Below are 24,940 nucleotides of genomic sequence, written 5' to 3' on the forward strand. Positions count from 1 at the left end.
AAGAAAACAAACAAAATCAGATGTAGTATTTTTAAAGCAAAACAATCAGAAGGTACAATTAGGTCAATATTGCATTTGATTTTCAATCCAAAGCTCAAGTGCTGTTTTTCTTTTTCCCCCCTGCGAATGCTCTGCTTGCCCTCAAAGCCTAGTCACAACAGCTTCAGCTATAAATCTGAATAAGCCAAAGCTGTGTGAAATTTATGACAAATCACATATCTGCTTTTTGGAACATAAAAATTGGTTCCCCACAACAAAACTATTTTGCAACCAACCTGCACAGCAGTATCTAATTTTAATTTATAGCAGTCCTCTAACAATGCTACAGCTCTGACAAACCAACATGAGGAATTAGTTGGTCAATGTCAAGCTTATTTCTCAACTCAAGGAAGGAAAATTCCAAGAGATATTGAGAGCAATACACTTTTACTATCTATGAATCCCATTTTTCTTCTGCGTTGCCTCCTTCAAGTGATTCGCTACCGGTAAGTCCAATGGAGGTGTCAGGTCAGTGCACAGTATGGCCACGCGCTTCAGTGCTCAGTGTTCACAGCACAGGAAAATAACGGGTATTCTAAGTGATACAATTGCATGGCTCACTCCACAGCTGTATTTATCAGGCAGTGGAAGTATGATAACTGCTTCTCAAAGCCTGAAGGCTGTGTTTCAAAACAACTTTGTGCTGATCCTGGCAGGCAAGTAAAATGACAAACGTGTTGGTCATGCCTTAATACCACAGTAACCATCAAAATGTCAACATTTACAATGCTACAATGCTGAGACACCACCAGCACTACTTACTGCATGTTCTAATCTGTTCTCTGCACTATCTCATGTGTATTGGTGGTGGTGGTTAACATCTTATGTTCGATTGTTTATTATAGCGTTTATTGTATAAAACTGCGAGTTCCACAGTATATCCTGAGTTTTCATCTATTTCTTGATGTGAAAATGGCCTCAGAGAGAACTATTTCAAGCTAAAACTTCAAGTTCCAAACAGCTGGAGTTTTTTCTGACTAATTAATTGACTATTGGATTCAAAACAATTTTTCACTTCCACATAAAACTTTATGTGGAAAGGAAATAAAGATATAATCACATGATACAATCCAGCCCTCTAAGACTATTCTAGAAATATCATTTTTTTGCTGTCTTACTAGCTACAATGCAAAAGGACCTTAAGCACTGATTGAGTTATAGCATGTAAGTTAACACATAGGGAAAAAATAAGGATTTATAAATTTGTTCCATAAAAGAAAATTTTGGGATTTTCTTTTACTATAAAATTTCCCAAGTGATTTTACACATGCGTGGTTCTGGTTTTATATGTGAATTAAATATTTTAGTGATGAATTACACTACCTGCAGTGCTTGACGTTAGCTCTGTTAAAGAGCCATTCATTAATTATATTTTTTCACTCTGATCCACCTGTACTGGTGGCTCCTCCTTAAAGACAACATTGAAGTTAATTTTCCTTGTACTAAAATGTTACCCAGCCCCACAAATATTGCACAACAGTTTCCTCACAAAATTGTGAGTCCTAATATTACTAAAGAGTGTTAGTACTCCAGGGATTAGTGTTCATATTCTGCAGGGATGTCCTTGAATAATGGCAAAAAAAACTAGAAAAAGTAATTTTTATTTATCTTTTCTGCAACAGAGAAAATTCACACCCAAATCTTTATTGTTCCTCACCAGTGTTGTAAAAAAGTAGTGGTAGTATTCAGTCATCATTCCCATGGAGAGAATCTGTTGAAAGAGATTGAAAGATGAACATAGTTTACTCTAGATGCTTTTGGTGTACTGCACTGTCTTTTGAAAACCATAGGTTAATCTGGAACAAAACATCACTGGTCATGAAAACTTGATTACAATAAATTCTACATTTTTTTTCGGGAGCAAAAAATATCCTATCATATTTAAGTTATGTTTTTATCACCTCTTCTCTGGAAAGAGATTAAAGGTTGCAAAACTTCTAGGACAAGAAAAATTCCTAGTGATAATGAAAAGCTGATTTTTTAAAAGTGAAATTCTTTAGTCTGCAGTTTAGAAGTGATAATGAAATTTGCTATCAGACAACAGAATTTGCAGGGAAAAGTGCTTAGATGCAGGGGTTTTTATTCAGCATTACCATCTTGAGAACAAGAAAAAAAGAAAAATTAAGGCTTCTATAAATGCCTCCTGTTCCACCTGGGGAATGCAGGTCTGCAGGAGATCGTCAAAACAACTGGTAGGAAAGGATTTCTGGTCTGGATTAATTTTCCAGAGTGAGACCCCTTGAAGGATCATAGAATCATAGAATCACAGAATCATAGAATGTTAGGGGTTGGAAGGGACCTCTAGAAATCCTCTAGTCCAACCCCGCTGCCAGAGCAGGATCCCCTAGGGCAGCCACACAGGAATGCGTCCAGGTGGGTTTTGAAAGTCTCCAGAGAAGGAGACTCCACAACCTCTCTGGGCAGCCTGTGCCAGGGCTCTGGCACCCTCACAATAAAGAAATTTTTCCTCATGTTGAGGTGGAACTTCCTATGTTCTAACTCAAACCCATTATTTCTTGTTCTGTTGCTGGGCACCACCAAAAAGAGATTGTCCCCTTCCTCTTGACATCCACTCCTCAGATATTTATATACATTAATAAGGTCCCCTCTCAGCCATCTTTTTTCAAGGCTAAACAGCCCCAGTCTCTGTTCATAGGAGAGATGTTCAAGTCCCTTGATCATCCTCTCAGCTCTCTGTTGGACTCTCTCCAGTAGGTCCCTGTCTCTCTTGAGTTGGGGAGCCCAAAACTGGACACAATATTCCAGGTGTGGTCTCACCAGGGCAGAGTAGAGGGGGAGGAGAACCTAGACCTGCTGGACACACTTTTCTTAATGCACCCCAGGATCCCATTGGCCTTCTTGGCCACAAGGGCACATTGCTGTCCCATGGACAGCTTACTGTCCACTAGGATTCCAAGGTCTGTAAGGTCTCCAAGGTCTTCAAGGATGCATATTCACTGGCCACCTTGGTTAGGAGGGCAAAGCTTTTTATTCCAGCCCTCACTTTGTGGCAGACTTCTACAGGGATATGTTTTCTTCCTCAGCCTTTCTCCAAAAATCATTGGAAATGCTTACATAAAACACCCCCGATGATGTCTAACAGGATGCTTTAAAGTTTCAGCCCAGCATCACCTACGCTTGTCGTTGCAGGCACGCTATTACCTTGGTACAAGCATTTTGCCCTCTCTGGCATCTTGTGAAGAGGAAGAGGAAGAATGAACCAGGAAACTACTGAAGAATTCATTATCATGAGAGTAGGTTAATGTTATTCAGTCTTGATTTGATCACAGTAACGTAAGCATCTGCTATTAATAGTAATTTAGGACACTTTTAGCAGCGCCTGAATAGCTGTTGGAAAGACAGGGAAAACCAGTGTGAATTGCCCTGCCAAAATTCTCTTTCATGGCAAAAGCCTCTGAAAATCTGTTGTATATGGCAATTCCTCACACACAGAAAAGGAAAGAACCTGAACATTCTAAGCTGCAGTAGATAATAAAACCAGCTTATTGTTAATCAAAAACTACCAATCAATTTCCAATAAAAATCAAGCCAGAAGGCAAGTATTTTATTGAAACGCTCCACTGAATTTACACATAAAATTACCTTTTTATTTCTTATTTCATTAATCCTCTTCTATTTCATTTCTTAGAGTTATTTTATTGTTTGTAGAAATGAGCAATCTAGCAGTCTTGGAGGCTCATGCTCCTTCCCTATGATATATGGCAGCTTAAACAGAAACTTTTGCATGCTGTGTTTCCCAGAGGACCTGGCTGGACTCAGCGCTACTCCCTGGAGCTGCTGGATTTCTGTGTCTATGGTCCCTGCTATGGGAGGGAGATGCCAGTCAGGATTTTTATGGTCCAAGTCTCTCCAGTTACAGACCAGTCTCTAGGTCATACAAATGCAGTTTGAACACAAGTAAACCTCTGTATGCCTAAATTTATTTGCTTTGCAGGAAATTCAGAGCTGGTCCATGGTGTTACATCAGTATGAACACGTGATCATACTAATAAATTTAAATAGGAGACTACAATTACCCATATTTAAATTATTGATTCATTGCAGTTTTAATTCTAGCTTGAGATAGAAGAGCCGACATCAAGTCATTGCACTTCTGTTATCAGAAGATATAAACTTCAATCTGGCTGTGTAGAAATAGCAAGACAATGGAGAACCAGGAAAATGCCAAGCCATATAATGTCTTAAAATACAACTTTACATTAAAGAGACAGATACATGAAGGAGATTGATTACAAAGTGTATAGACTGGATGTTTGAGAAGCATTACCTTGCTGTGTTGCTGCAGATGCTCTCTTCTGTGTATCTAGCTATTTAATCCTAAGTACCCCTATTATTTCTTTCCTCACGAATCCAAGAGCAGCAGCCTGAGAGGAGCGTTTGCCTCCTGAACCATTTTTGATTAAAACTTTTTATGAGACTATTGATTCCCAAGTAATATGCTATAAACAGAGTTGGCAGGACACAGACATACCTGCAAATAATAATTATTTCAAAAGTTGTGCTACAGGATTGCCTTTGAAAACAAAACAGATCCAAAACTCCCGAAAACCAAAGGCAGTTCCATGTAAAAAGCGAGGCTCGGGCAGCAATGTTATCTGCCATAACCAAGACACAGGGTCACAATGGCAAATTCTGGAACGGTGTCACGAAATTGCTAAGAACTGTGCACCTGACGGCTCCATAAGAGACGACCACTGAAATTCTTCCAAAAAAAGTATTACAGCGGCCTGGGAAAGATTAATCGGCATGTTGCTTTTGTATTTTTTCTATTAACGACGACTCGATTAATATATGAAGACAGCTAGAAGAGAGCTTGTAAGTGTCACATATACATTACTAATGACCTTGTCTGGTTAAGGAATAGGAGTTGGTGCTGGATCTGTCCCAGGCTGGGCCCTGATCTATCACTGAGCTCTGCACTCTCACTTAGCATTGGTCACAAGACCAGCCTTAACTGGTTTTCGTCCCCAGTTATAGATATTGCAGTGACATGTTAGATGTGTAGATTGATCTAAATAGGGTGCTTTTTATTTATGGATCATAAAGACTTTGTAATAATAGCAACTTATTTATGGTTTAGGGTAACGCAGTTGCTAAGTAAAATTTGCAATGAAGGAAGATTTTATGACAGTACCAAATGCCCACTTGGGAGGATGGCACTAGGAAAACAGGAGTTGAAGACAAGTTAAAGCAAAAGCAAGAGGAACCCTGAAGACCTCAAAGCATTAATGACTTCCAAGTCTTAATGACTTGGATCCTTCTGTTTGTCTAAATAGGAGAGTTACATGTTGTATGTATGTTCTCAGCAGCAAGGACTCATGTTTTTGCAACACAGAAGATACAGAGACTGCAGTTTCAAGGACCTTCTAATAAAGAGATAGTAATAAATCCATGGTAGGAGCAAAGGCTCCATTCAGGTCGGGACACCTTTGAAGGACCTTGCAGCTGCACAGGCTCTTCCCACAGTGCAAGTGTCCTCCTCTCTAGAGAAAAGGAGCTGAGCAGCCCAGAAGACAGAATGGAAGGATGTAAGATTGGTTTATGTGTATAGAACTGCCCAGAAAAAACTAGAATGAGATTTCATTACACATTCTTATTTAAATAAGTTTGCATGTAATTATTTAAATAATTATTCATCTGATATAAACGTCCTATTTAAATAATAATAGCTCTTACTTACTCTGGAACTTGGATGAATGCAAACTAGTGAAAGCAGGATAAAACATTTTGTATTCTTCTTGCAGGCCTCCTACCCTTCCTTGGCCTGTACAGAATTTACTCTTCAACCAGATTCAGATATGGCCTGGTTATGGATTATCCTGGCAAATAAGATAAAGAGACTTCTATGTCCAATTATCCATTTCAGATCAGATGTTTCAGCCATGTCTTTCACAGACACGTACTTTTAGCTATGAGTCATGAACTGCAACGTGAATCTGAACAAGTATCTACAGTCAAAATATATATGGCAAGTGGATAAAAATACTCTCTCTTAGGTCTGTAAATCTCTTTGGGTGACCTGTTCCTGGCTTGCATCATATCCCAGCTGCAACCTACATTTGTTCATCTTGCAAAAAAGTCACCACCTCATTGAAAGCTAGTGTCAGCCTTTCTTCAAGGTGAGCTGAAACCAGAATGATGGTGAAATATATTAGCAGGAACTGCATCAAATATTTTGCTTGCTTTTGCTTTTCATTTTCTTCACTCATTATTTAATTCCATGATCATTAAATGAACACATTTCATTATTTAATTATTTAGTACCACCTGATCAGTGAGATACATCATAATGAATAATAGCCCCTCTGCATGCTTGCCTGTCATGTGATTGATATAAAAGGCTTATACTGTGTTTACAGTGCTTCCCTGGTCTCTTTGTAGATGGATGTACTTGGACATGATGTAACTCACTGGAAACCACTCAGTCGCAGCAGTGGTCCAGCGGGAGTGGTATAGATTTCATCCAATGTGCACATGAGCCATACCAGATACATTCTGTAAATACTTTGCTAGTACTGGAGTCCAGCTCTAAGCACAGGCCATACCAACAGGGCAGGATGGATGTGCTGGCCCAAGACCACAGGCAGCTGTTGTTGGCTCCTTCTACTTCCTAAAGAGATCAGAGGGAGCTACAACAGCAGCATTACCTTTCAAACTCTGTTGTGAACATCATCTCACAGTACCAAGACTGAAAGCACTCTCTTGGTTTGAAAGACTGCTTGCATTTGCACCACCCAGTGAATCTTCCAAGGAAGGAAAGAACAACCACATGTGTAAGTTTTTGTAAGCAGTTTAGCTTTCATCCAGACAGAACAGCTAACAAGAACAGAGAAGCAGAGGTCTCAGCATAGCACAGCTATGATGTTACACAACCAGAAGCCCAAAAGATTATACTCTGCCTACTGGTCTGTGCTACTCTATCTTCCAAGCTCAAAATGGTAACGACCACATTTACTTCTACAAAGACCAACAGACAGATTTGGGAACTGAAGTGCACTGTCAAAATTCAGGGTGAATTACCCCTATCACACCATTCTGTGCCCACTGGTGTCTTAACCTGTGGCACTTGCCATCAGATGACACTCAACAGGAGGCAGGTGGCCAGAAAAGGGCATCTCCCTAGCAAAACCCCTTTATAAAATGAATAAGAGAGAGGAGAACCAGTGAGCTGAGTATCTGTCTGGTTCTTACCCTGGAACTTGCAGGATCTGGGAGGATCAGCCACTGGTTATTTCTCCAGTGGCAGTGAGAACAAAGCTAATCCTGCCTTTTCTTAGCAGAGAGGGGACTTCAGGCTACCTGTCAAGTTACCAGAAGGACCATACTCAAGAAATGAAATTTTATATTCTCACACTTGTTGTTGTACCTGGTACATATACTACGATGACCCACAGTTTTCATACTTTTGTAGGAAATTTATTAATTATTTTGATCTTTGTCTGTCACATAGAGAAAGTGAACACAGAAATCTTTATAGACTGCTTTATGAGTGTCCTAAACCTAAATACAGTACATTTCATAAAACTTATTTTAAAGATGTGGAGGAAGGAGTAGATAATTTAAGGTCAGTAGCAATGTAATCTATGAGAAATTAGCAAAATCTGTGTCAACTGCTGGTGTGTTAGAAGAATAAATTGAAGGTTAATCATAACAACTAAATCTCTTGAACTAAGTTCCTTATACAAAAAGGCAATATCAGACTAAATACAGTATGTGCGGGATATATTGGAAGATTCCTGCATAAAACAGTTTGCAGTTTGCAAGAGCTAGATTTAACTGACTTGTGGGATTGTTTGCCTAGTCTACACAGAGCACCAAGTCTCGGTGCATAAAATATTTCAGGTGAATGTTGTAACCATCAGCTGTTTCCCTAAGAAAGTATTTCTAACTTCCTTGCATAAAGGACTCAGTCCTTCTTTGGTAAGTTATTTTGGCACCTTTTTTTCTCACACCCTTTCAGGGGTGACTATTTTTAGGCTTGAGAAGGAAAGAGATGTTGGATATCCTTGGAGGAAAGCAGGACAGGCACTGCTGAAGTCAAACAGGGAGGCTCCTACAGAGCTTAATTTCATCCTGAGCAGGACTTTGGAGATCAAATTTTCACCCTAAGAAGACACAATTGAACTTAGTTTCTGCTTTTGCCATCTAATTGTCTACTAGATCTCTTTCCTTGTCGGATGATTTGTCCAGTCTTCCTATGCTTTAAAGCTCCAGCAGCCAAGATTTTCGAGTAGAATATGGGAGTGTCAGACCAACTGCAACTTTTTCCATGTGCTCTGATGGTGCAATACCTGTGGTTTGAAAACCCTGCTAGTATAACCTCCCTGTTCAAGCAAGTTCAGAATATCCTGATCCCTGTGGAGTAGGTCACTTTGGGAGTAGATCTCTGGGTTTGGGTGGTTACCTGGCACAGGCAACAGAGCTAGAAAACTCCTTTAGCCACCATGCACCAGTTGCATGAGGCTACCAACCCTTATGAGGGAATATTCGAAGTGACTATTGGAAAAGGCAGCAATTAATAATCATAATTTTCTCTTGCTCCTTCCGGATCTGGGTGATGAGAGGGTCAGACCTCATTAAGCTGGCTGTGAAAGCCTGAATTCTCTGCAGCATTTTAAAGAAAAGAGGGAAAGTGTGAGTTTCCAGAATAGTTTATTCAGCTGAGTGCAGGCTTTGTATTTTGTTTAAATTAGGTTATTGATTTGCCTTTTCTCATGCACAAGGAAGAAGCATAGCTCAATGGTATTTTAGTTGAAGCTATAAATAAGCAAAGTCTCATTCAAGAGAAGAAAACTGTCTTTTGTGCTTTTTTGTAAACAACAAGTTGAAGGAAGCCAGTGAAGAAGTCACATATCCAAGTCCCACATGCCGGTAATGAGGCTGAGTCAGGTAGCTCCACACGCCCCAAATCAGCTCCAAATGCTGCCTCTTTTCAGACATAATTTCAGACGAGCTAATCCTTTTGCTTCTGGGAGGAACTTTTAGGCATCCCTCGTGTCCTGGGATACAAGCCATGCCCCAGCCAGTGTCCCCTGATATCTGGTGCAAGCAGCCCCTTCTTGCAGAACCATTGCTCCCACTGCCAACGCCAGCAGTGCAGGCACTGCTGGGAGAAAGTACAGCAGCTTTTCTGCCGTCTGTGCCTTCAGGTGGGGGTCAGGCTCTTCTCCCGGGCAACTAGTGACAGGACGAGGGGGCACGGCCTGAAGATGCATCAAGGAAGGTTTAGGTTGGATCTCAGGAAGCCCTTCCTCACCGAGAGTGTGCTCAGGCACTGGGATGCACTGCCCAGGGAAGTGGTGGAGTCACCGTCCCTGGAGGTGTTTAAGGAGAGGCTGGATGTGGCACTTAGTGCCCTGGTCTGGCTGATGTGATGGTGTTGGGTCATGGGCTGGACTTGATGATCTCAGAGGTCTTTTCCAGCCTCAACAATTCTGTGATTCTGTGCCTTCAGCTCAAAGGCAGGCTGGTGGCTGGCAGCAGAAATGCTGCTGGCTCTATGCCTCTCTGCCACGCAGCAGGGAAAAGTGGCCAGAGTAGGCAAAAGGTGGACTCTTGCCTCTTTCCCAGAGGCTCGGAAGAGGTGAGGGATGCTGCCCACCTTCCCTGGGGACTGTCCAAAGGAGATGGAGCAGATGCTGGCGCAGAGGGGGCTTGCTCTTCTGGAGGAAATGCAAACCCTTGTGTGAAGGGTTTTTCTGGGTAAACTGTGCAGGCTCAGCGGGTAGGACACAGGAACCAAGCATAATTAATTGTGTATATGTGCTTGTGACCCTGCTGCATTTTTAATCTGTAAAATACCCTCCACCACCCAACTCACCACAAAACTCCACTTCCTTTATTCATTTCTTCTGCACAGGCTACTAAGCATCTGCTGCTTTATTTTAAATACAGTGGGCAGACAAAGAATTGTTGTTTTGGGGACAGGTGATCAGGTGACTGTTGGCTCTGATTCCTACTCCTGCTAGAAATCTTACACGATTTAACAATAATATGTATATTTCCCATAGTGTCTTTCAGATCATTTACAAAACCAAAAATATTCTCTACTAATATTGCAGAGTTTTCTTAAAATAATTTCTATAGTATTCTATTTAATATCTTTTTATTTATTCAGCGTAAAATTATATAGGGGTTTCTGTGTGCAGTGATGAGAATGTGAACCATAGTACTTCATGTAGCTAACCTATAATCAGATGAGTCACATGTGAATTCAGAGCCCTCCACACCTTTCCATTTTACAGTTGCCTTTGACAGTGAGGATCTTCAACACCTGAGTTACTGCCGCCGGCCTCTAGATTTAGCTACAGAAGTATCTCATATAAAAGCTATTTTCCCTTTCTTCCTAGCCTATATTTATGTTGCTTCCTTTCCCGCAGCCCTGACCCGCAGGTGTACCTCTCTTAATTTTCCTATTTTCTTCCGCACTGCCTTTCACCATCCTTCTCTGTGCTCTTGAGACATTGGAGAGCATTATTTGTATCTGCAGCCTGCCAGTTGTCTCCTTGATCCATTTCCCATATAAACCATTCTGTCACTTTGCCCTGTCTTGGTGCATCTTTTAGCACTTCCTTTTCTTCTTTTGACACTAAGGTTATTTTTCTTTTTTTTTTTTCCACACTCAGCCTGATATTTTTGAAGCTTTGTGCCTCCTGCAGTGTGCCAGACATCTGCACTTTCTTCTTGCAGATACTTGAAAATTCATGTTGTCAGTTTAACTCTTCCCCCACAAATCTCATTTTGGAGCAGCTTGTTCCTGCTGTCATGTTTTAATGCTTTTGGACAGCCCTGCAGGGAGCAGAGTCGGGGGACAGCAGCTCCTCTGCACACTTCTCTTCCCAATCAATGCCACTTGCTACATCATTCTCCCATCACATGAGAGAGCAGCTGCATGACTGTGCACCTTCCCCTTGCTCTTCTCTCATGTCCCCAACGTCACGTCTGAATCTGGCCCTACTTGCACTCACAAACCCCTAAAATTTAGTATAGGCCAATTTTACCAACAGAAATAATCTACCTCTACCAGTTCATGGGAACTTGTGTGCTGTTCTCAGCTATGTTGCATCTGATTTAGGACACTATCCTGCATGTCTGTATTCACAGGAACAAGATTCTCCAGTCTGGAGAGGACGATTTCAGGCTCCTCAGACTAATGCAACCATAAAGTTGTCTTTCTAGTTTTGATACAGTATGCTACTCTGCGTAACTTAAGTATTTCAGCAAAACACTCTCAGTTGGAAGCATAGGTTTTAACTTTTATGGGACAGCCCATATCTGAACATTTAGATCAGTGAAATCTCTCTGATGGTATTCTGGAATCAGTGTTTCCCATTAGACTGATTGATGGTAAACCCAACAGCCACGCATACCTTCAATTGCAGCAAAAAGGGAAGTGCCACTCACAGTGTATTACTTGCTTGATATTATTGTATACAGATCAATGAATTGCAGAAGCCAGTGTTTTAGACTTTGATTGTCTAGAAAAACATAGTAAGTGACAACAGTAAATTCTAATTTACACCACTCTTTGTGTGCTCCTGGTAACACCCCAGCCCATTAACATCAGGTATTTTGGCATTTGTCCTTGCCTTGTGTGGCTGTCCAACTCTCATGCTTAGGTCAGGGCTATGTCAATCCTTGCACAATAGCCTCTCTTCCTGCTTTAAAGTACACGTTTTTCTTCTGATACTCTCTCAGTTCCATGTTCTTGCTGTACCAGAGTTTAAAATGTAATGAGGTGGTGCCAGAAGACCAAATCTTGCTTTGTCACAGGGAAATGAATGCAGAGTTACACTCTTGTCTGTGGCAGATTAATGCCCCATTGTTACTGTAGTCAGCATTGAACTTGATGTGCAGCCTCTGTGGAGGCAATAGCTCAATGTGAGCCACTCTCTAAACACTCCAAAATGGGATCTTTTTTATTTTTTAATTGTCAGAGAAGACATAAAAGCTGTATTTTTTACACCAGGACAAACTAAAATAAATGCAACAATCTTCCTAGTCAAGCAGAACCTGAAGTATTAAATACAAACATATATTTCCTTCTGTGGGATATCTATGGGCCTGTCTTCAGACATTAATACTACTGCTGGTCGTTAAGGCTCTGTGAAGTCTTGAAATCTTGTGGAGTGCTCAGATGCTACTGCGTGTTCTGTAACAACTTCTGTCCCTAGCATTAACAAGCTGATGTTCCAGTTGGTAAGTGCCTATGGGTTTAGCGTTTCCCAGAAAATGAAAGTCAGAGAGACTGACAACTTTCAGGATACAAAATGCATGTCATGCTTTTTCACCCCCTTCCCCTTACCTGCTTAAGGACTTCTGCTGCCGTTTCATGTGAGCAATCAAATATTACGTAGAACTCCTTGCCCTTCTTCATCTCCTTGAGTAAAGGCCTGGCATCTTTATTCCCAGAGGGCAGTTGGCGAATTTTGATTTTAATGTTGTATCTAGAAGGGGCTTTGATGAGCTCTTGCAGGCGAATCAGACCTGAAAAAAGATATGCAATACCATAACTAACCATTCTGTGCAGTGACTATTTACTGTTACTTAAATAGGTTCTCTTATCAGTCCCAACATATTTGCTTCGTATTTGCAAGGTGCATAACTAATATTGTTACAGCTTTTCCTTTCCATGGTTATATTTGGCTTCAATATCTAAATATTCTGAAATATATTTTTAATGTGTTGACTATAGGATATATTTGTATTGATGCTATATTGATAGTTTATTGCAAAAAGGATACAATGCTTCTTTCTTGGCTGCTAATCATTATATCAATATCCAACAACAAGAACACAGAAATTAAGAAACCTCCTTACTAACGTTCCTGCCTAATGTCGAGCATGAGCAGATGAGGGGATGTAGAGGGAGAAAAATGTTCCACGGCCAGCATCTACATCATGGCTCACGTAGATGCCAGTGTTGGCCTGAATGGCACTTATCAATAATTATTCTTAATAGCCATCCATATGGCTCTCATTGTCCTCATTTCAGTCTTAAATTTTTCTTATCATCAAAAAGCCTGAAAGGCATAGTGACTTGCATAAGGTCACTCAACCAGCCTGAGTTCTTATGAAGAACTGAAATGTTTTGAGATCCAGTTCTACACATGTAAACACAAGAACATGGTTTCTAGGACAGTGTCTTTGGCTGGCACAGATTTACAAGGCTCATTTGAATTCGGTGGAGCTCAACCAGTTGAAGATTTGTCCAAGTATTTAAACACTGTGCAATTCTACTAGCTAATTCAGCACTCCTATGTAATTTTTACTGCCTCCAAAACCTAAGTAAAATAGTTAAGAGTTCTTTGAGGTGTGTGATTACAGTCTCTTTCTCATTATCCTTGAATGTAATTTACCCACAAAAAACTCATGATTTCCTGCTAAAGTAAAAGACTGGCTTTGAAATATGCATAAAGAGAGAGAGAATGGGCAAGAAGTGCTTCTTGAACAAAAATCAAACAAATTATTAATAAGAAAAAACTCATCCCTCTCCTCTTGGGAGAGGGTATATGTTTGTCCTGTGCATGAATATCTTTGGCTGAACAGTCCAATGGTATATATAAGGCAAGCTGAAGCATCACTATCTCTTCTGAGGTTAGTGAATGATTGCTATGTTGAGGACTGCTGGCTTTTACTCGAGCACTGGCAATGCATTTTGAAATAAATAATCTTTCCCTCCATCTGCAATGCTGGATCTGTTCTTTGCAGGTCTTCAAGTTTCAACAATCAATATAGAATCCATATTAAGTATCATAAGCTTTCAAATCTAAATTGCTGCATGTGCTGTGAGATCAGAGCACGGCTGCAAGCCAGCCTGTGTAAATTTGAAACAATTTGAATTCATTATTATAAGAATGGGGCACTGTTTCCAACAGTGACTAACAAGTAGGGGTTTATGGAAACTGTCTGTAAAGCTGTAGCTTGGTTGTACCCTGTAGTCAAGTGTTCGGCCCTTGACTGCAGTGCTCTGGCCATTATAACGAATGGCAACTCTGAGATGGAAAACTAAGATTTGGGGGGAAAAGTCCAGCATGTGGGGATCTTGCCACTTATCCACAGCCTCAGACTGAGTACTGATGTTTCTCTTCCCAGCAACAAAAAGTAGATAAGTGCAAGCATGGTGAAGGTTTTACCCACTCACATTAATATCTTTTTTTTGGACAGGGAGGAAAATGCTGTGTGCCTTGAAATATCTGTTTCAGCCATGTGAGACTTGGACTGTGCACTTCTTATCACTTTCCACTGCAACATGAAGTGAAGGCACAGCCTAGCTACAGTGCACTGAAGAAATCAAAGAAACAGTGAAAAGAACTGCATTTACATTTCTGGAGGACCAGGCTTGAATCAATTGACTGCCAACACAGGGGAATCAGTGCTCTCTTTTCTCTTCCTCCTCTGCAACCAATCCAAACCCTTGGCTATGATACCATGAATTCTTTATTTTGGACAAATCTTCAATGTGAAGTGCTTAGTCTGACTCCTAGGTGGAGTGGGAAAGACCTAGGCAAGCTCAGTGCTTTGAGCAGTTACTTTTCTCTTGCCTGGAGAGCAAGCTCCATCAGAATCTCCACCTTCAACAGGCAGTAGGCATCACAGACCACCCATGAGGTTGGCAAAGAAATGCTCATCAAGCTGCGAAAGGCTTAGAAGAGACATATCTTGAGCATGGGTCCCCCCTTTGCAAAGCGGGTGATGTGACTTGATCGGTGATGCAGGACTGTGCTGGAGCAGGAACTTGGGTAGGAAAGATGCTGTAGAGTCCACCCAAGTGGAAGCTTCTTGTAGTCTCTAACCTTGATGGATGCAGTAAACTTTGGGGCTGGATTTTCAGCTTCAGCTAGTGGTTTGACTGGGAGAAATGCTTTACCCTGACAGTACAGTAGAATGTTAAACCATGGAAGTTTTTTAATATTTCATGTCTAGAACTACTGCAAGTTCTATGTGATGCATTTAGGAGCTCAAACATGCCTAGAATAAACACAGTGTTCCAACTGGCAAATAAACATAAACAGAGAGCATGGTAGTATGTGTCAGTAGAAAGTGTTCACCTCCCCATTTCTCCCCCTTTAATAATAAAAAAAAAGTATATATAATTCAGCCAGACTTAAAACTGTAGAAATGTTTTTACTGCTTTGTGAGAAAGTACTCCTTTTTATTAGAAAAATGTGTTACAATTAGCAAGTTACATGTCCTTTGTAACTGCAAGTTCAAAGAAAGCAAATTCTGTAAGAACTCAAATTCTGCCTTGTGCAAACTACTTGAACCAATACAATAAAAATATTTGGTTCCCCTGTGCCTTAAATGCTGGAAGAGCAGGCTCACAAGTTGGGAAAGTCAGGGATTCTTACAGAAGATGCGGAATTTGATGTAGTTGCTCTTCTCAGCACCTAGCTGGTTAAAATTATTGAATTCCAGAAAGACAGATCAAAAGCAGAGTCAAATCTGCACTGAAGATGGTGTTACTCCTTTTGTTTGAGCTGCTATCTGTGGCAAAATCATGTGTCTATTACAGATAAATGTGCCAAACAACTAAATACAAAAGTAGGACATTGGAAGGAATACATTACATACCCCTAAATTAAACCAGAGAACAGTATGCCTACCCAGTTCTAGCATGTGGAAAGATAAACCATATTTATGGTTAGGGAAACACATGCTCGATGTATCATACAGTCTACAGCAAGGCTTCGTTAGACCACATTTAAACTTCAGGAGACACTTTTCTGCCTTGCACAAAGGTATTGCACCTGATATAAACTACCTCTTTTCTAACATCTCAATGAAAAATAAAGAGGAATTAATAATCAGAATGAAAGTTAATTATGGCTTGGGAACTCCAAACATAACATGCATTATGCTCAATATGGAAAAAGGAGCACAGTCCCAAAAAATAAATACACTTGCTTAGGAGCGTTATTTTTCTCTAGCATTGGAAAGCTATAGGCATTAATGAGTGGGATGAGAATTTCAGGAAGACTATGAGATGTTTAAATAAATACTTATAGCCAGAGGCCATCAATTTGCTAACAAGAAAGATGGCTTTGGCTGAAAGTCCATCTTTCAATAGCATAATAAGAACAGCAAATAGAAATAAGTATCAGCTACAGTGTGCTTTATCATTCTTTTTTATACTGAAGTCTTAGAGACAAGAGGCTAAAAATCTGATCACCTCAGCTCAGGAAACATGAAGAAATTTTGCAAATGTATTTCAGGAACAAAATACAACCTTTAGAGTATGTCCCTTCAGAGGAGACAGTGATGTTGTTTAACATGGTGCATTTGGTACTATCTAACTACCAAATATTTAACAAGAAGCAGGATGAGTAAGTACTTCCTACTCCAAATATAATTTTTAGCAATTTTGATCACAGATTTTTCTAGGCCTGCTTATATAGAATTTGCCTATCACTGACAGTCCTACAGAGTCCATTCAGTAGATTACTAATACTCAGCAATGAATATGATTAGAACCTTGAACGAATTCTAAAAAACTGGAAAAAGTGTTAATGTTTTGTCAATATCAGAAAGAGTATGTGAGATAACACAGAATGACTTATCCCAGTATAAGCACTGTACAGGATACGAATAAAGATGATATGGTGGTAAAACACTGAAGAATGAAAACTTGGGATTATAACTAGGAGAAATGTTAAGCTGTCAAGGGAATATAGCTCTGTGTCGTACCAAGTGCCTTTGGTGTTATAAGTGCTGTTGGCACAGGTAGCTACCTAGATGTAAAGAACTTGCCCCCAGGAGATGTCCATTTCATATAACATGCAACTGGCACATGAAAAATTGGGGCTGTAAAATAATCATGTGTCCATGCAGCACTGAAAATTGTAACTACAAGAGGTGAGCCTCAGTGCTGGAGCCGGCCATGATAGCACATGAGCTTGAAGCAATGCTGCAGTGTGAAGGATGAGAACAGGATTTTCCACACTTAAAACTTCAAAATAGACTCTTAACCTGGAGCAGAGCTAATCTCAGCTTGAATAGTCTGGGTCTGGATCATCGGAAGTTCACTGTTACAGCTGTGAGCCCATTGTTTAGGAATGAAGCTGCTCTTCACATACAATTAATGTCTAAGAAAAAAAAAAGTTAATATGCTTTTTGTTCTTGAGGTGTAACAATGTCAAACATGAGAAATGAGAAATAAAAAGAGCTTGAGCTAAATAGTGTCACTCTAACTCAAATTTCAAAGACTATTTATATTGATCAAAGTTGACCTGTTTACTTTCCCAACTCCAAGTTAATAAGATGACTGATGATTAATATACTTTGTAAATATCTCTGCAAATCAAGTCCCTTTCATACCAGTCATTTTTGTAACTGGATACATACACAGCACTTAGTGTTATGGAGTGTTAATTTGATAACAGGGTAGGCTGAAAAAAACCTCTACTTGTTTATCCATGAGCATATTTTGGCAATATAGAGCCGGAAGTCCTGCAGAAATCCTGCTGAGCTAGACCATCATAATGAAAGTGCAAGAAGATTGCTGAAGTAAGCCCAGCCTGACTTGAGCTTTCTCTTCTGTCTCCAGTCCTCTGGTCTACTCTCTCAATCCAAGGGGAGCAGAACATTGGCACTGAGTCCTGACTCTTGGATCCTGGAGGAAACATGCTGCTTTTGAGTGCAGAAATAAATACAACATTTTTGGCCTTAAATTGAATTTAGGTGGATTTTTTAGCAGAATTCTGTCTTTCAGACACATTTTTACAATGTGATTTTTAAAAGCATGATTTCTTTTTTTTTTTTTTATACTCCCTTTAAAGGCTGATGTAGATGCCTGAACTCATGGCTCATCCAAGTTTGCTTGCCAAAATACCAATTTAAATATTACCTGCACATCTGTGGAGCTCCAGAATGTGCTATATTTCTGTGGGCAATGGGAAGAGAAAAGGGAATGCAAGATTGAGAGTGGGGTTGACAAAGAGGTGCCAAATTTGCACCAATGACTGCTAATGGACAACTTTTCCATAAAAAAATAGTCTTGAATAGTGATGGTGGGAGTTTACGTGGAATAACTGTCAGTGTGAGTCTTATTTAGTTGGCTCTGTTTTCTTCAGCTCTGTAGATGTCTCCAAGAAAAGCTTTTCTACTGCTTAGAATGTGCCCTTACCAGCAAAAATCAATCAGCTGACAGGCCTTACCTAGTGTTATATAGAGCTATAGACTTCTCTGAGCTTTTAATGTTTTTTTTTTGCATGAAAACCTTTTCTTGTGAAACCCGATAATGGATCCTTAAGCCATGAATGAATTTACACTGTAGGAGAGATTATTTTCTTTGTAGCCACTCTTGGAACAAATTTTGTGTGTAATCCTGCTGGACAGGACTCCTTCTGAGAGCAGTTTAGGTACACAGTTCTCTCAATGAGAGAGCAGCTAATATATTTCTCAGAAACAAATAGAGTACATTATATGCTGCAGGGGTAGTAAAGCCTGTATATGTAAAGACATGAAACAGTTCCATGGATTTTGACACTTTCCACAGCCTGTGTACTTAAAAATACCCCAAACTCCTGGTTCTTGATAAGCATTTAAATCACTTGTTCCCAAGAATGAGTTTTTTTTTTTCTTGTTTTTTCCTTGTGAATAAAAAGGGATGTGCAAATGTTATTAATTGTCTGTGGTATGTCACTGGACTGCTTTGACTACTGTGTGCCCCAGGAGGAGGTTCTTGTCACAAAGAATGAATGATCTTCTCTGAGTTAGGAGTTCCAGGCTGGAAACATTCATATGAATTGCAACTTTCAAATTCAAGCTTCAGTACCCAAATGGCAAGGTAACATCTACGTTAAAAACGCTGCAGCTTGAACTCTCAGTTTGTAGATGCATCCCTGAGAGGAGGAATCCCTTTACAGCTGTGTTAGTTGTTCCACAAATAAGAAGCAAAAAGCAAGGGAGTGCTCAGAACCCAGGAACTACCTTCTGGTGTCTTCTTAAGAGCTTTCCAAAAGCCATAGCAGCAGAAGGATTGCTGAGCCTTAAGAGACCTTTTTCTTCTATATTCTAGGGAAAACTGCTGTAAGTATGCCAAACCGAACTATCACAGGCACTCTCACAGAATTTATTCATGTATGTACATTAATAAACGTCTTTTACAATCTAAATGATTCTATGATTCAACAATTCCATGAACTGCAGTGCACCAGTACTACTTACCTGTGCTGTCTTCATATACCACTGTTACTATTTTCCAGTTGTAGTATAGCACAAGATCCAAAACTGCTCTGCTGATGGCTGTGTAGTCTGGATAGAGGTTGATATAAAACGCATCTTTGTTATCCACCGTAGGGTGCTTCCATCGGGTCTGAATATGTGGGACTTCAAGCGCATTGCAAATGGACTGCACTGCACTGACGGAGGAGCTGTGGGAAGGTCCGAACAGAGCAGCTACACCAAGAGCGAGCTGGTCGCATGCTGAGGGGGAGAGGAAGGGAGAGGAAGAAGCTCTGAGCTGGCAGAAGCAAGCAACTTGTGTGATGTTTACCAAGATCATTTATTCTCCATCTGTCCCCATCATTTCAAAATGGGAATGGGTAAACATGATGCTCCCAAACCCACTGAGAGGTTTGCAAATGGTTCATGAAATTGGCTTTACTGATTAGTGTTATATCCTAGAACCTGCTTGCTACAAAAAAACCCAAACAACCTAAACCAACTTCTTTGCTCATTACCTTGAGATAACATTGTTTCCTAAATTGTCTTTCTCAGAATGGCACTATACTGGAGAAACCAGGAGATATCTGGCTACAGGCTTGCCAAAGGGATGTCATATGAACTAATTCTCATGGCAGTGGATCAGGAAATACGTCCACGGAGTCACAACAGACACCATGTGGATTCCCTCCAGGACTGGCAAGCTTTTACCCACGTGAGTTGCATTAATTTCAGCCTACTGAAAGAATATAAACAGTAAAGGGCACTATGATTCATGGCGCTCCTTAATCTGTGTTTACAAAACAGGCAGTAAAGCCTGAAGCCCTCAATAATGACACAGGAAAATAAAGAACCAACACACGCTGACATTTTAATACCTGTCCAAATCAGTGAAAAACAAAGTTTTATTTCTCCTTGTGACTATATCTCAGCCACAAGAATCTCTCCTTTACGTGTCTTCATTTTTATTTCCTTCCCATGTCTTTTCAGGCTAACACACAGAAGATGAAGTAATATTAATTACTTTTGTCCATTAGTACTGCAGCTGTTTCTAATAAGGTCTTTGTTGACTGGGATAAAGCCTTGTACTGAGTTGCAGTGCTGAATTCTTTGTAAGGTAGTTCTTTGTAGAAAATTTAGAAATTACAGTGTTTGTACAAAGTACACAAATAACCACAAGGAGCTGAATCTTTTAAATTAATATTTAGTGCTCTAGCAGTAATAGAATATGACAGAAAATCAATTCTTTTCTGTTTTTCGTCTAGAAATGAGTGTTTTACAGACTATAAAATACACAGGTTTCAAGATTTAACTCAGAAGGCTTCTTAAAGGACCACAGATTTTAATGTGCAAATTGCATAAATAATATCAAATATCAATGATGAGAAGAAATTACTACTCCCTGAATGAATTCCTCACACGTTAGATTTACAAAAATACTTATAATAAACTCTTCCCTACAGATTAAATGGAGAAGGTACTTTTACAATAGTCACAGAAGAGATTCTCACTCTACGGGGATTATATGGTTTATATATCCAGCATGCTTGATTTTTGATAGCATATACTTCCAGCAGCTATCAGATACTTGAAAAAGAATGCAATAAAGAGAACTTAAATCTATTTTCAATGTTTTTTGAAAATGTTCTCTTTCTTCTGGTCTTTAGTAAGAAACTAGAGTACCAGGAGGATAATATAGTAACCTAGACATTCAGAAGGCAACAGTTCACCAGCATTCTAACATGATTCATAATGCGAAGCATATTTATTTCCTAGCCTTCATTTGCCTTATAGCAGACACATCTTTTGCCTTATAGGGAGCATATCTTGCACCATTTACCATGACAGATGTTAAACTGAACTGCAAAGTCTTACTGACTTCTGAGTCTTTCCCCAGACTTGCTTGTGTGAGATTGTGTGCACACGACATAATTTCAGAAACCAGATTGCTGTATATAAAATTTTAGTAAAATTCAAGGTTGCCTCCTAGAGGTGAAGAAATACACTGTGCTTAAGGAGAGTTGTGACTATTTTCCCCTTTCTTTTTCGGTCTTCAAGTAAATTAGATGCAAGTAAATTGGACCATAATTTCCCCCCTGAGAAAAATAAAAGAATAGGCAAGAAACTTCCAAACTTATTCCCTCCATTTCTTATAGTTGTTTATAACCACAAATAGTAGTCAAATTTGCTTCAGTCACTAACACTCTGAAACATTAATATTTCAGAACAGGAAGACTACTGGCCTCTGTTCTTTAAAGTACAGTAGAACTAATTTGTTAGGAATAATGGTTATCTGTGTGTGTGTGTGTGCTAATTACGGCTTGTGACATCCCACTGTGCTCCTTGTTAGTCCGTGATTATATTCTGCAGAATTCCAGGTGGCAAATCTATTTTTTGGAAAGAAAAATGGGTTGGACTTGCCACCTTCCATCTGGGGCTCTTAGCATGCAAACATTATGTAGGTGTTTTATCAGAAACTGGATGACAAGTCCAAGCCCGGCTTCATTCTTAGTTCAAATAACTTTGAAAGATGAATTTTATGCTACTGTTAATATACACATGCTACAATTGGAGCAAAAAAGGAGACCAGGATGGAGGAAGGTAGTATAGAACATGTATGTTACTGACACAGTAATTGACATAATTACCTCTTCTTGAGGCTTCAAAACTATCAAAAAGGTTAATTCTCTGGATGTCATAGGTTAATGTGGTATTAGGCATCAGTGTTCTGTTTCTATTAATGTTGGTCACTGCAAACTTGAAAGCCAATTCTTCAATATTAACAGGTTCATTTTCCACAGTTTCGAATATCCCTCCTGTTGAAACAGAGATAAATGAGAAGTGTTACTCACCTCTTCATCATTGAACATAAAAAGAGAAAAATAAATTATAAGCAATAATAATTTGAGTTTTCATATAAGGAAGACAGTTTAAACTGCTGTTAAAAGCATCACAGCAAAAGCATATTGGATCATTAGTTTTTATCTACAATGTCACTGTAGCTTAACTCGTTATTATGAAAGAACTTAGATAAACATCTGTGAAAGATGATCATAGAATCATAGAATGTTCGGGGCCGGAAGGGACCTCGAAAGATCATCTAGACCAACCCCCCTGCCAGAGCAGGATCCCCTAGGGCAGCCACACAGGAACACGTCCAGGCGGGTTTTGAAAGTCTCCAGAGAAGGAGACTCCACAACCTCTCTGGGCAGCCTGTGCCAGGGCTCCGTCACCCTCACAGTAAAGAAGTTTCTCCTCATGTTGAGGTGGAACTTCCTATGTTCTAACTTAAACCCATTTTTTTCTTGTTCTATTTCTGGGCACCACTGAGAAGAGATTGTCTCCTTCCCCTTGACACCCACCCCTCAGACATTTATATACGTTAGTAAGGTCCCCTCTCAGCCGTCTCCTTTCAAGGCTAAACAGCCCCAGTTCTCTCGGTCTCTCTTTATAGGAGAGATGTTCAAGTCCCTTAATCACCCTCATAGCTCTCCGTTGGTCTCTCTTGAGTTGGGGAGCCCCAAACTGGACACAGTATTCCAGGTGTGGTCTCACCAAGGCAGAGACCTGCTGGACACACTTTTCTTCATGCACCCCAGGATCCCATTGGCCCTCTTGGCCACAAGGGCACATTGCTGTCCCATGAACAATTTACTGTGCACTAGGACTTCAAAGTCTTTCTCCATGGGGCTGTAGCAGGACGTCCCCTAATCTGTCCTGGTGCCTGGTGTTATTCCTCCCCAGATGCAGGACTCTACACTTGTCCCTATTGAACTTCAAGAGGTTCCCCTTTGCCCAGCTCTCCAGCCTGTCCAGATCCAGCTGGATGGCAGCACAGCCTACCTGTGTGTCAGCCACCTTTCCCAGCTTCGTATCATCAGCGAACTTGCTGAGGGTTATTCAGGCTTTTCAAAATAAGGTTTTTAAATGCTTGTGAAGACTTCTATCACCTCTGTGCCAAAGTGTGAGGGGATCTCTCCAGTGGTGTGGTGTCCACCAGCATCTTGATGGCACTGGTTTAAAAGTCTCCTTCCAAGGACAGCGGTGGATCTAGCACAATGGCTCTTAACTTACTATCATTCCTCTAGATTCTTCTTCCAACATCTGTTTTGAACTATTTGAACAGAGACATGTCTCAGCCTTTTCTGTACAATCCCAGATGGGCAACTGATCTTTGAGTGCTGCTCAATTTGTCAGAACTTAGTTTCTACCTTTCAAACTGCAATTGTATCTACTTCTTGCTCTTTTTTAAAATAAATGAGGCAAATCTGAGTTTTTCTTTAACCTGCAAGCAAGTTTTCCAGAAAAGGACCTGTAAATAACCAATCTGAATTTTGGAAGCATTCTGAACGCTTTGGCATATATTCTGAGATAGGGAAAGTGGCTATGTTTCAAATCAACAGGCTGTCCCACTTACACTGGAATGTCTATTCCCTCTAGCCTCTAGGGACTTTATTATGCCAACAACACATTCAGGCTGTCTAGGAGCACTGGGATTTGATGAATGCATAACAAATACAGCTAATTTGAAAAAAAATAGCTTCTTTAAACAGCAATCTCCAGCTTCAGTACTTGATTTTGCAAGTATAATTTACTCATTTAGTCCAAGTCACTAGAGAATACTTCGGATTTCTCAGTTACATATTTTCACATTTCCCTGTGTTAAATTTGAGGCCCAGATATCACTTTATATTTTCTAAGCATCAGAATGTATTCAGCTAATGTGCTGCAATCTCTTGCAATTTTGATTTCACCAATGTAGGAATAGTGCAGTCATTAGCTGACAATCAGGAAATGGGAACACGGTGGAATTAAAACCTGTTTCAAATTTTAACTCAGCAGTGAAAATACTGGAGGCTATCAATCCCAAGCCAGCAATGTAATCTCTAGCTACTCTTGAATACACAGCATTATATTATCTCTCAAACCCATACATAACAATACCTTAACATGACTTAACAATTTTGCCAACTTAAGCAATTTTCTTGTTCACTCTATGTATTTCTCATTTATTATATGCATATATTAGAACCCTAAAGACCTTCTGAATTTTTTCCCCTTCATCATAAAACATACAAGCAATTAGAGAAGACTGTGATACACAGAAATAGCGGGGGAAAAAAAAGTTAAAGTGCTCATTTTGAAACAAAACGTAAAACCCCATGTGGAGTGCTGACAGCAGAATTTTACAGATTTGCAAACTATAGGGTTACTGGAAGGAAAAAAATCTAATACTTGTTCTTTAAGACCTTATAATTCCTTATCCCAATGACGATACCAACAAGTTTACTAGTCTTCTATTTAAATACAATTTACTTTCCCTCCTTTCCCTTTAGGAAAATAAGTATTTTCAGTTGCCTATAAAGCCAACTTGAGCTTGGGCCAGAAAGATAAAACTGTTGTGATTTGCAAGGTGGAAGTCACTGAGTTTAATGGATAGCCTGAGATAACTTTCCAATAAGACAGGGTACCCACTATCTCTCCCCATTTCCAATAGGATGGGTCTCTTACCATTTGATCTTGGCAAAAAAATTCCTCCATCTTGGAAACTATTATTATGCTATTATTTCATTTTTTAAAAAAAAATATTAAAAACTTCTCCCAACTACCCTTGAGATAACCTTCATACTTAAACATACACAAGCACTTTCCCATTTTAGGACTAGAATTTTTTCCAGACCTCTAATCAGTTGCGTATAAATGGAGATTGATTTTA

The 24,940-nt window shown here is 39.8% G+C and overlaps 1 protein-coding gene across 1 annotated transcript in view; it reads right to left on the bottom strand.

Moving 5' to 3' along the window:
- The window catches only part of GRIK1 (glutamate receptor, ionotropic, kainate 1), a gene marked incomplete at its 5' end in the record, with an annotated part of 73,232 nt that extends 51,192 nt beyond the window's left edge, over window positions 1-22,040 (bottom strand). The window contains 4 exons of the mRNA XM_009872902.1: window positions 1,697-1,750; window positions 12,365-12,546; window positions 19,228-19,485; window positions 21,873-22,040. Coding sequence (XP_009871204.1) covers window positions 1,697-1,750; window positions 12,365-12,546; window positions 19,228-19,485; window positions 21,873-22,040 — 662 coding nt within the window. The remainder of the gene's footprint in view (window positions 1-1,696; window positions 1,751-12,364; window positions 12,547-19,227; window positions 19,486-21,872) is intronic.
- Window positions 22,041-24,940: the final 2,900 nt, after the last annotated feature.

Source organism: Apaloderma vittatum, unplaced genomic scaffold, assembly GCF_000703405.1.
Source record: "Apaloderma vittatum isolate BGI_N311 unplaced genomic scaffold, ASM70340v1 scaffold197, whole genome shotgun sequence".
NCBI classification, from domain to species: Eukaryota; Metazoa; Chordata; class Aves; order Trogoniformes; family Trogonidae; genus Apaloderma; species Apaloderma vittatum.